Source organism: Tiliqua scincoides, chromosome 3 (assembly GCF_035046505.1).
Source record: "Tiliqua scincoides isolate rTilSci1 chromosome 3, rTilSci1.hap2, whole genome shotgun sequence".
Taxonomy (NCBI): Eukaryota; Metazoa; Chordata; class Lepidosauria; order Squamata; family Scincidae; genus Tiliqua; species Tiliqua scincoides.
Genome location: NC_089823.1, coordinates 27114342 through 27127602, shown reverse-complemented (window position 1 = coordinate 27127602; position 13261 = coordinate 27114342). Strand labels below are relative to the sequence as shown.

The 13261-nt window shown below is 39.4% G+C and overlaps 1 protein-coding gene across 1 annotated transcript in view; it reads right to left on the bottom strand.

Moving 5' to 3' along the window:
- Positions 1–13261, bottom strand: part of B3GLCT (beta 3-glucosyltransferase) — a 98732-nt gene that overhangs the window by 40338 nt on the left and 45133 nt on the right. The window contains exons 5-8 of the mRNA XM_066620275.1: positions 8177–8253; positions 7045–7156; positions 5187–5323; positions 3425–3491 (exon numbers count right to left, since the gene is read on the bottom strand). Coding sequence (XP_066476372.1) covers positions 3425–3491; positions 5187–5323; positions 7045–7156; positions 8177–8253 — 393 coding nt within the window. The remainder of the gene's footprint in view (positions 1–3424; positions 3492–5186; positions 5324–7044; positions 7157–8176; positions 8254–13261) is intronic.

Sequence of the window (13261 nt, the reverse complement as noted above, 5' to 3'; positions counted from 1 at the left end):
TTTTCCCCCCCGAAAGGCACCCAAGATGGCTAACAACAATAATTGTTAACAATTGTTAACAATGGCTAACAATGAAAACATTAAATAAATTCCTAAAAGCACTCATTATTGGGCCTCAAAGGCTTTCCTAAATAAAAATGTCTTTAGGCCTTGCTGGAAGGTTAAGAGGAGCTGTTCTCAGCTCAAAGGGGAGAAAATTCCACAACACAGGCACCACCATCAAGAAGGTCCTGCAGGAGCAGCTGTAAGTCCAGGATAACCCCAAGCTGCGAACCTGCTCTTTCAGGGGGAGTGCAACCCCATGAAGAGTAGGGCAATACGCCAGCACCTGCATCATGGATTTCTGATCCAAGAGGACCTCTGGCTTGTCGGGATTTAGTTTCAGTTTGTTCACCCTCATCCAGATCCCAACTGCCTCCAGGCAGCGCTCCACCACTAACCCTCTTTAACCATGGGCAAATTTCCCTCAGATTGCCTCAAAATATTCTTTTTTCTTTAACTGTCCTTGAAAATACTTGAAAAAGCCCTGAGTTAATAGAGGGGAAAAAATGACAGACAAGGAGGCCTGAATTTCCTTCCAATTCGATTTGGAAGCCAGAGGAAATTACAAATCTCAAGTTCTCCAACAGGAAATAACAGGAAAAGATGTTGAGAGAAGGTTTGTCCTATCTCTAGAGAGACCTTTCTGTTAGCAACTGTTGCCTCCCCATTCTTAAAAAAAGTAAAGTTATTTATGCTTGGAAAGTAATGGGAAGGAGGAGGGACTGGCAGAAAGGGCTGCCAAGCAGCTGGAGTAGGAGTGAACGCCATTTTGAACTGGACCTGGATTTAGAGGTGTTGGTCTGGTTGAAAATGGGTGAGGCTTTTCAAATTCTCCCATTGTAAATTTGCACCCATCACCTGTTTATATCTAAATCTAACTATTGTGCATGATGCCTCATGAGACTGCACATATGTTCAGTGACCATTGTTTATACCTAAGTGACACAGAAGAAAACATAAATGGAAAATAAGTTTAGTTAAGGCTGCAGGAACAGATGGCTCTAAGGGTTGGTAAACGTTCATGCAGCTGCATAGACACGCCATCATTCCCCCCTGTAGCTACTTTTAATATTTGAACAACTCGTTTCTGTAGAGGTGAAAATCCATCAAATAGTAAATGCGTATTTTAAAATAACATTTATGACTATTGCAGCAGTGTGCTATAATGATAATGCTTCACAACGTTCAACTGTTAACTCAAAACTTGCATAAGAGGGTTGCAGTTCTAGTTTGCACCAGTGGAATATTTTAAGGATTGGGCTGCCTACTTTATATTTTTTATTGCCAAAGCTGCTGTCCCATGGGTGTCCAAGATAATTTTCACTCCCTAACACCAAAAGCCAGTTAAGGCTTTTCAAAGAACTCATAAAGTACACAGCTTGTTAACAGCAAAAAGTCAAGAGAAGTAGGCCATTTCAGGATTCTTGCTGAAAACTACGGTATTTAAACACACACGCACGCATGCACACAAAACCATGAAAGGATTAATCATAAAGAAATCCACAATAGACTCAGCATGTGTCATGAACAAGAAAAATTAATAAACTTGAAAGACAGGTTGTAACAGACTGCAGTAAAAAAAGAATTGTGGTCCATCTGGAAAGGCACAGCAGCATACTGAATGTAGTTGAGACAGGAATGAAATAATGACCTGAGGCATTGGAGGTTTTTTGGGTACAGGAACAAATCACAACTCCCCTCTCTTTCACAATAATGCAATACATTTGAATTTAGAATTGCAATAGTTATAAGAAAAGGATAACAATGGTAAACTTTAACATGCCATGTATATATGGTTACTAATAAATAAATTTGCAGTCCTCAAACAGATTTCCAGCTGTAACGGAAACATCCAGTCTGAGCACTGTTGAAGCATGTAAAGAAGGAAGACCGCTACACATCTGTGAGTTTTCCCATTTCAGACAAATATTACAGGCTAACAATGCAACTACCCTACCATGCAACCTCAGTCTTATGAAGATTACATTCCCATTCCACTGTGCTGGATGTTACATTTCAGAATGAATTTAGACTGCAATACTATACACACTTTTTTGGGAGTAAGTTCCATTGAAAACAATGGGATGTCTAAGTAGACTTACATAAGATTGTACAATTATGTTCTGAGTTTTAAGGGAGAAAAGCACAAATGTCCAATGTTAAAGACTTTTTTTAAGCCATAACATAAGTCTTTCAATAGATTTCCATAACAGTTGGAAGCATGTCTGCAATTACGATACATCTGTCGTTGAGTGGGTCCCTGTCCTTCTTGTTCTGATGCACTATTTGATTTACATTAGTGCAATGAAACGAAGGTAAAGTGATGCTAAATATAAAGGCTGGAACATTAAAACCACTAACTATCTTTTCTAAAGGTGCCCCACTGCAGAAGTGCACAGGGAAGCTTTTCCTCATGCTCCATGCAAACGTCACAGCTCCTGCAGAGCCTGAAATCAGTTTGCCAAACTACAAATGGTACAGAACTTAATTAGTTTCATCTAATACAACTCATTATACCATCTCCTAGTAAGGAGAAGCTGTGAGTCTTTCTTTCTCCCCATGCAGGATTTTTAATAGGACTGTAATGTTTGATACAACATTATATTGCTGATGTGATTATATGGATTCCCCTTTGAAACGCTCATGAATAAGGTATTATACCAAAATGAGTTATTGACTGGCATTCAGCTGAGGAGACAACATATGGTACATCAAGTATTTACAAACCCTTCATCCAGTACCAGCAATTACTCTACAGACTAATGAGTTACACGAATTCTGAAATACTGCACACACAAACTTTTACATGATATACAATATTTACGGATTCTCATTCTGACATTAGTGATCTGGATTTCAGAGGGAATACATAGCATAACTAAATTGTACTAGGAGACTTGGATTATGTCTCAGATTGACATCAATTTGATTTTTACTGGACTTTTGGTGCAAACAGGTGCTTCACTGAAATTATAACACTTCTGTACACGGGCATGCTTGAGTGTCTTACCTCATGTTTTATTTCCATTTCAACAAGAGGATAATACAGGCTAGGATACAAAGAATCACGCTGTTAGTTCCAAGAGTCCAAGGGAGCTTTGGATTTGGTTCTCCCAGGCAGCAGCCGTCCATTTTTCACATGGCACACTGCCTTTGAAACTGAGCTCAAATTCAAAAACCATTTGTGGTATGGGAGACAGCTGTTCCACAAAACAGTCCAAAGCACAACCCCTTGCATGGGCCTAAATAACTCTTTGGATCCCATCCCCAAATTTTCATTTTCAAATAAAAGCAACAGATCATACATAAATGATGTATGAACCATGGACCCAGGATAGGTAATAAGAAAACAAATTTCCCTGTGTAACCAAACAGGACTTACCTCATGTTTTAAATCTATTGTGAAGTCTGACTTTAGAGGTTCATCATATGTCAGCCTCTTTGCAAGCCTGTGCAGTAAAGATAACAAAAATAAAAGTACTCTGAGGGCGCCATCCTAACCAACTTTCCAGCACTGAGGTAAAGGCAATGCAGCTCCAAGGTAAAGGAGCAAACATTCCTTTACCTTGAGGAGACCTCCATGACTGCCTCCCCCAACTGCAGGATGCAGCACATGCCCCATTGGCACAGCTATGTCAGAGCTGGAAAGGTGGTTAGGATTTGGTCTTAAATATAACAACAGGGGCCTCCTGTTTAGATCAGGGGTCTCCAAACCCCAGCCCGGGGGCCAGATGCGGCCCACAGCAAGCCTCTTTCCAGCCTGCGGCCAACCTCTTATACCCTGAAAGCCTCTGGCCCACTCAACTGAACATGACCAGAACTGTGTCTGAAGGGTGTTCTGAGGGCCAGAGAGGTTGAATGAATGAGCCCATTCATTCATTTATTCACTTATCTAAGTTCCATCTCTAATTTATTAATTTAAATTTTATATTTAAATTTTTTTCCGGCCCTCCACACCAGATAATTGATGTGGCCCTCTGGCCAAAAAGTTTGGAGACCCCTGTTTTAGATGGATATATAATTTAACTGTTAAACCATGACTGAGTAGTTTAACGATTTTGTAACTACAGACTAGAAGGTAAAGTACAAGTTAGATGTGTGCCTCAGTGCATTTTAAAGGTATTATTATGCATTCAAAAACTGCAGATAGCCATCTTGGTTCATTCGGAAAAAAAAACAACTCTTTTCTGATTTACAGTATAGCCCTATTGATTGCTAGCGCTGGTGCAGATGCTGCTGTGCCAACAATAGCTGTCATAAAAGTGCTGTAAAACACTTTCTGATGATTCATATATAAGACTCACTAGTGGAAAGGTCTGTGCCATCCTGCTAGCACTGAATCACAACCCCTGGCCACAGCTGGTGATAAAAACACTGAGGGCGCAAACCTAACCCATTTTCCAGCACTGACATAAGGGCAATGCAGCTCCAAGGTAAGGAAACAAACATTCCCTTACTTTGAGGAGGCCTCCGTGAGTGTCACCCAACTGCAGGAAGCAGCACACGTCCCATTGGTACAGCTATGCCAGTAAAGTTGGCTAGGATTTGGGCCTGAGTGATGCAGGGGCCAGGGGAGAGTGGAATGGTGACTGTGTCTAGATGTACAACAGACTTCACTGTTCATTTGTCAGTTATTTCTTGCTTTTCACTGCTCTCATCTGCAACATTTAAATATTCACCATTTATGCACAAATATTTCTAAAAAATCACTAAATAATCCTGACAGGCATTTGGCTAGCATCTAAATTTGCCTGTAGACTAAAATCCAAAGTCATACTTGGATACCTATTTTCCAATACACACTTTTATGACGTTTTAACTGCTTTCTAATGTGTTTTACAATATCCTTTTGTAATAGTGCATGCAAGGAACAGAATGTTATATGTGTTGAGTTATTTAACTCTGCAAAGCTTATTTCTACCCCAGAGTCTCAAACACACACACACATGTTTGCACAGATACATGCAGAATGTTCAAAAGCCATTTCTGCCCAAAGCTGCATATATGCAACAGGGACTAAATGCATGCACCTGTGGTATGGGCAAAAATAGGTTAACATGAATATTTTACTTCTTCAAAGTATTTTACAAAGACCAACTGCTTAGTAAACAAGTTCAGAAAAGATCATAAAACTGGATTCTTACTTATTTACAAGTGGAATACTAAGTGCCCAGCCAGCAGCAAAATCTGGAAATTTAAAAACTTGAGGGTTTTCTGCAAAGGCGTAATGGTGAATAATTGTAGATTCATCATCATGCAATGGTTTTCCTAAAAAAAAATCCTGTGAAAGAAGAAAGATGCTGTTGTCTAATTTTAACAAATTATGTAAAACACCTTAAGACCAGAGAGACTTATCAGTTTGTCTTGTAATCTCCCATAAGGTCCACAGCACCTCAACACATGTACATTTTTGACAGAGACAAGGCTGGTTGCTTTGTCAGTCAGTATCATGCTGATTCCTCCTCAATTTGCAGACATCTCAGTAGTCAAACAACAGGTAGGTCTTTCACTTGTTGCTGTTGTATCATTAATTTTATATAAGACAGCAGAACAGTCAATAATATTGAGTCCGCCAGCACTTTTTTGCCGTATGGAAATAAGGCATGGTTAGTCTATTGTACCCTCTAGAAACAACATAACATAAGGCTCAGCTGGATCAGGCCAAAGGCCTCACTTCTCACAACAACTAAACAAATGTCCCTGAAAGGTCTACAAGCAGGGTATGAATTCTGAATGGTGGTTTCCAGCCGATTCTGGATGGGGTTGAGCTCCCCTTGAAGAGTCACAAATGCAGTTTGGAAACAGAGTCGCTTTGTGACGTTCCAACAAGCAATGGGCTGCATATGTGATGACCCTGTAGTGGCCTATCTAGTCCACGCTGGGTGTCCACTAGTGGCCCACAAGTTGCCTCTGAGAAGCCCACAAGAAGGAGATAGGCATACTCCTCTCCTCCTGTTGCTCTCTTGCAACTGGAGTGCAACTCACCATGGGAGCGTCCTACAGCCATGCCGTCCTCCTCATGGGGCACCAGATTCTGTATTCTCCAACCTTCCTTAGAGCTCACAGAGATTCGAAATACTCTTTCCTATTTCTATTGAGATAGTTCTTTCTATCTAAATTCCAATAAACAGTAAATGAGGAAAATATGTAATTTTCCAAATCTCTATTCTCTGAGATAATCTTTTTTTTAAAAAACTGCGTTATATTCCTGCTTCCCAAATATGGAGCATGAATAGTTTAATTTTGAACATCACTTACAGGATCAAGTATTGTGGTAATGCAAACTTTTACATTTTAGTTGAGCTTTCAACAATGTATCTGCAACATAATGTAGTTCTTTGACATCTTCACATATAATCCATCTTCATTAATTACACACAATTCTCAATGTGTTCTTTATTCTTACTCAGTTTGTAGGCATTAATCTGCTTAAAGTTGAAAGTTGTATGTTTCTTTACTTATGGCCAAACTACACATAGTTGGGCTTGCACGTTTTTTCATTTTTCACTTTAAACAGCAATCACATGGAAAGTCCCACTGGGATTGGAATTGCTACACAGGGAGTATGTTTTTTTAAACCCTATCTACCTGCACCATATTCTCAATAAAAACCATCTCCGCTAGTTGCTGTTAGTGCCTATTACCACCACCACCCCATCATGGTTATCGTAAAGTAAAAATAAACATGCAAGGTTCAAACCGTGCATTTAACGTTAACTTTAGTTTGCCCCATTGCAAAGCACCCTGTACGTTTCTAGCATGGTAGAAATGAAAAGTAATAACATCCACTTTTGTAAAATGCTTTTAAATTTGCTCCTCATTTTATTTCTTCAAAATGTACATAAGAATATAGGAAGAGCCCTGCTGGATCAAGCCAAGGGCCCATCTAGAGCAACGTCCTTTTCTTACAGTGGCCCACCAGATGCCTCTGGAAGAACACAAGACAAAAAGGTATCTGTATAATACTACAATCATAAATAATGAATGCATGTTTCATTTCACCTCAGATTTGTTATATCGCCTAAGTGTTTCCAGTAGCTTTACAATATGTATTCTTGTATCTTCTTCACAGAAAAAGATCCATGAGGAGTTTCTGCTGTAGGTAACAGAAAAGCTGACACACAGAAAACAAAAATTCAAGTTATTGAAAAAGATGGAAGGAAACAAGTTTAGGAAGAAATTAAGCATCTCAGAAGACATGTGAACTGATGTTTATCAGTAATAAATATACAATAGAGAGTCACAGAGATCAGGTATAATACAATCATCTGATTGAGCAGTCAAATTGGTCTTTAGCCCCTATGTAGGAAAAGTTACTCGTCTGATCATATATTTAAACATTTATATCCCACCTTTCCCATACCAAAGCAAATGCCCAAGGTGGCTTACAAAGTTCCACAATAAAATATACAATATATAAAAACAATAAATAAAGTCATTAATAAAAACAATAAAACCATGAGGGGGGGAATTGGACAACTATTTGGACTAGAAAGACAGCAATCCAGAGTAAACTGGATGTTGGATAGCAGAGGGACATTTGAAGGATAAGGTGTGGTATGGAAAACACATGTAGACAGGACACAAGATTTTGAAATCTTTGGCTCAGATTAATTCTATTCGCCAATAACTACAGTTTGAGACTAATTATTTGCGTGGGTTCCGTTCCAAGCACTCGTGTGGATTTAAAAAAACGCACTATAGCAAATCAATTTAAAAAACAGTTTCTTTGCTCCAGTGATTGAAAAACAGCCTTGCTGACCTTTTGATTCTAAGATAAGAGTCATTAAGAAGACAATTCATCAGCACTTCACTCAACCCCTCCCTTCACCAATGCAAAATGATCACCTTTCTTTCATGTGCTGGGGGAAGGGAGGGGTCTGCAGGAGAGAGGAGGATTGATGGATTGTTAGCCTGCTGCCCTCTCCCTCTCTCTCTCTCATTAAGGAGGTTGTTGTTAAAGGACTGTTCAGTTTTCAAACTGATTTTAAAGGGATGCTTTTTCCCCTTCTCCAGGGATCAGCACATTCTTTCTTATTTGCAGGAGCCATTCATGTTGAGTCAAATCCATGTATAAAAAATCTGTGTATAAATAGGCTGAACACTGCCTTACAGTAACATGTTGTACACTTACTCATGCATTACTGGCAGAATGGTCCATGCACCTTCATTCTTGCCCATCTGATGAAGAAGTAGGACTGTAGGCATCTCCTTAAGATAAATGTAAAATACTTATCTTACATTCTGTTAATATTAACACCAGAACATTTTCGTCTATAAATGACAGTCATCATGGTTTCAACTTTTTCCACAGTTGGTTTGCAATTATCTGTCTCTGAAGAACAGAGATACATAAATGTAATGTACCCACCAATTAGACAAAAAATCATCTAAATTACAACCCCGGTGTATTTTATTATAGCACATTTCTCACATTGCAAGTACAATAAAGGTAGGATTGCAATTCTTGGTCCACTCAAACAAAGCTGGCCAAACTTAAACTGCTTTTTTGACAACTCTATTGCTTTTGTCTAAAATGCACTGGTACCTGTAACACTGTACTGTCAAAAGAATGTGTTCAAAACCTAGTTAGGGCCCAATCCTATCCAACTTTCCAGCACCAGTGCTGCTGTAATGCAGCCCCAAAGTAAGGGAACGAATGTTCCCTTACCTTGCAGAGGCCTTCATGACTGTCCCTCCACCACAGGATGCAGTGCACGCCCCATTGGCATGGCTGCACTGACACTGGAAAATGTCGTGCCAATGGGGTGTGCACTGCATCCTGTGGTGAGGAGGCAGTCACAGAGGCCTCCTCAACATATGGGGACATTTGTTCCCTTGTCTCAGGGCTGCATTGCAACTGCACTGGTGCTGGAAAGTTGGATAGGATTGGGACTTTAGTGAGTAAAATGTAAGAGACAAGTTTAAGGTGACTTATTACATAACAACTGATAGTCCCAAATGACATATATCTGCAGTTTTAATGTCTGTTAAAATGGACAAGTTGCAGTTCTACCTGGAGTAAAAACTGCCAAAGTACTATCATTGCACATTTTACAAAGGCTATAACAATAACCTACAAATTAAACACGAACTATTAAACCACGAACTATTATGTATTGTTTAATGTTTGTGGAAAAAAAATAGTACTTCACACTTCAGGTACTATTAGGAGTTGTATGACCCTGAATATGCCTAACTTTCACATTCTCTCTCTCTCTCCACCCCCTTTTCAAAAATGCTTCTACTAAATAGACAATGGCATCTTGTTAAGAAACTTTAAATACTGTACAGGGTATGATGGTGCAGCTACCAACCACAGTGGAGGATAAGCACTAAGAGCCCCCCCCCCCCCTGTTATTTATGCACACATGTTTGGGTTTTTTTAGTTGAGTCTACAAAGCTAAAAAGATGCATAAAGAAGCAAAAGTGCTATTACAGTAACAGAGACAAAGAAAGCAGAGCGGTTTTCTTAAACAAAAAGAACAGTTGCAGAAAATTATTCGCATTCTGTTTCTCTTCCTGACTGACAAGAAACTACCTTTATTTTACTTTTAAAATTTATGATGAATGAAAACATTTTTTTTAATGTTGGGGAAAAAAAGGAATAGACTATCTAGACTATTTTTGCATTTTTTTGTCACTGATGAAAACATCACACGCTGAAAGTTATTTATGATATGAGGGAAATTTTAAATACATTTTTTTCTGCCTAAGCATATTAAACCTTTTCCAGTCAAACATTTTCAAATAAATTAAAAATATTAATACAGCTTAAGAATTTAAAAAGCATTTTTTTAAACAATAACTGAAGGCTTGAAGAAGTAATAGGATATTGTTGGGTCTAATACAACATGCCATTCAGAAAGTCACATTCTTATACTTTTAAGGGTGGAACTGTATGCTAGAAAAGATGGGACTGCCACCAAAAATAGCTTCAAGTTCCCCTATTTCCCTCCATAATTAGTTCAATTTGCTCATGTTCTGACATCATTACCATGCGCAATTCCCTGCCCCCACCACGTTGTGGTGTTGGCTGCTGCTAGCAGGAAACATACAGTACATTGTAATGATCAAGGTAAAGTGAGCTAGATATTACAGAGGGGAAACCAGTGGTGTACCAAGGGCTGGGCACAGGGTGGTATGCGCCTGCTATCAAATACACCACTTAGTGGCCAGTAGACCTGGCCTCCCTCAGGGATATCAAAGTGAAGGCCAGGTTCACCCTTTGCTTTGAATAGCCAGGAGCCCTAGCCTCTACAGGGGATCTTGAGACAGAAGCCAGGTCTACCCTTCACTTTCACTACTGTTAGTTTTGCTGATAAAAAAAGGTGTGAGGAAAGAAGAGAAACAAGCTCTCAGATATTTTGCAAAGAAAAGTTAAGCAATTTAGAAAACTAAGACAAGAAAAATATATGGTTTAAATCACAGTTCTTCAGACTCCAGCCGCAGGCCAGGTCTGGCACCCCGCCTTTCCCACCCCTGCTTGAACACCGCTTACTGTTCCGCAGGGGAGCCATCCTTCCCTGTGGGCCAAACCGCACTTTGGCCTGCCACTTCCTTGTTCCATTGCCCCAGCAGTCACTGCACCCTGATTTCTGGGCAGACGCAGCATGCTAGGGCGCAGTTTAGGGAAGATTTGCAGGATGTAAGGATGGCTCCCCAGCAGAATGGGAAGTATTGGTCACAGCACGGACAGCTTTCCTGTCAGACAGTGGTCTCCAGTTTGGAGACCGCTGCTTGAAGTGAAAGAGAAAAAATTCATTAGATTAATAAATTTAAAAAATCCAGAGTATAACATAGCCCATTTTTGTCAGTACCATTTGCTTCCATATAGGAGTAAAATTCATGACATCTCAATTCTACATATGCAATACTGAGGAAGAAACAAATATTAGATCTCAATGCTTTCAACACATTTTAAACTGGAGTATTTATTCCAATTATTTTATTTCATTAGCAGCTCTACCTATTGTGTACACTTCTGTCTCTCTTATAAAAATATCAACCATTTATATCACCAGAGCAGTTTTCCACTAGGCTCAAGGTAGAAAAAGAATCTATTTATAGCTATGGAGGCTTGCAAGCTATAGCTCCATGTCAAACATTTTCCTTCAAGTAGAGAAGGACGTGCTTCTTATCCTGGCAGCCTTTTAAGGGGAAAAAGAAAGGAGAGCTGCATGAGAAACTTTCAACAAATGCTATGATTTTCTTTGAAGGAACTGACTGGATCCTGGTCATTAAGAAGCCATTTCAAACATAGCTGTATGCCTCATTTATACAAGTTCAGAAATTGTTCCTCTCAATTTAGCTACTATGATAGTCAACCTTATTCAGATGGTGCCTCGGCACCCTCGAGTGTTCCATTCCTGGAACTTCTGCGGGTGCCAAAACGTGTGGATAAACAAATCAGTTGGTCAGGGCACCCAACCCTCCCAGAGCTGTGCTCCCACTGCATCCGGAGGGTGTCCTGGCGGCCAGGGAGGCCATGTGCGACCTCCCCAGAAGGCTTTCTAAGGCCTCCAGAAGGTCTTAAAACAACACTTTTGAGGTTTTTTGGATAAAACCAGAAATGACATTTTAAGGGCTTTAAAACATCACTTCTGGTTTTCCCTGAAAAACCGGAAGTGACATTTTAAGGGCTTTAAAACATCACTTCTGGTTTTCCCTGAAAAACCGGAAGTGACATTTTAAAGACTTCAGAAAGTCTTGGAATACATCCTGACAGTTGGGGAGGCCTCCCTGGCCCTCAGAACACCCTCTGGATGCAACCAGAGTGCATCTCTGGTCCCATTCGGAGAGTACATGTCCCTACTCAGTGCAAGTTGGGGGGCTCATGTTAAGTCAAATCCATGGATTAAAAATCCGCAGATGATGAGGTCTGATCTGTATGTTCTGTAATTTGATTTATTTGATTGTTTTTGCATTCCAAGATTTTCCTCCATGAGAAAATTTCTTACTATTCTGCAATGAAGCAGACATCTTTATTACATTTATACCATACTTTTCCACCAAAGAATTCAGAACATTTGAACTATGGCTCCCAGATATACACCCACTCAAACACTTTACATGGTCAGACATTCTCAACTTAAGCAGCAGAACTGCAACATGAGCCTTCAGAATATTATCTGGTCCTTTTGACAACTTAATGCCATGTTTCCTATCCATAGACTATATTCTATTTTATGAAAAAATGGAAATTGTTTTTTTTTTTTTTTTACCTTCTCAGGCTCAATCTCAGGCAGAGGTGGCGGACGGATGTCCACGGCCTCTGCTGGGCTCAGAGGACCCTCAAGGATGAGCCACTGCAGACCCAATGCACGGATAAGTGAGTCCGTGGATACAAAGCTTACCCTGTATGTATTGCCAAAATTGAATTATTTATAGCATTCAATTTCCTTTACAAACACAATTGTGAACATTTTTTTTCAGCCTCCCTTTTCTAACTTTTTAGCTGTTGTTTGTGAAATACAATATGAGTTACACTGAGGGCCTAAATAAACTTTCCACATAACTATATGGAACTGAGCCTCTATCATTACTTCTTTACTCAAAACCAAGGTCCTTTGAAAAATGTTTGTCAGAACACCAATACACCTATTTGTGTATGATGTGCCGTTTTACACTTAAAGCAGGGGTGAGCTATTTGTTCTGTTTGATTTGAAGTACACTATATTGATACAGGTTTCTGACTACACACTAACGATACCTAGAGGTAAGACTACAGGTCCAAAAAAAATTCTCTGCTATGATTTGCCTTGTGCTAATTACTTATCTCATCCTCTGTGTTTCTCACCTATAAAATACAAACATTGATTGGTTGCCTTTGAACATGTATTTGTGTAGCTCGGCTACTCAGTTTCAGAATTTTGTGTCAGAATCCATCAATAATAATTCAAAAGTAGTTGTATAGTACTTGTGCATGCAGATTATCTCAGTGAATAGTAGTTCCACCAAGAAGTTAACATGGGACAATGGGGCTAAACCACCAACTTGTTTAGGCGACAACATGCTCTGTTGTTTGAAAAGTGTTTCACTGTACAGTCAAGAGCAGAGACATTTCAAAATGTAAAATTAATACCTCACTGAAGCCCAAGAGGGAATACATTTTCAGTTGCTAGCACAGTAGTACAATTTATAGATAGCTCTTTCAACTGTTACTAAATGACATTGCAATTTGCACATTACTCTTATTTGCTACTGTGATAATTTAGCA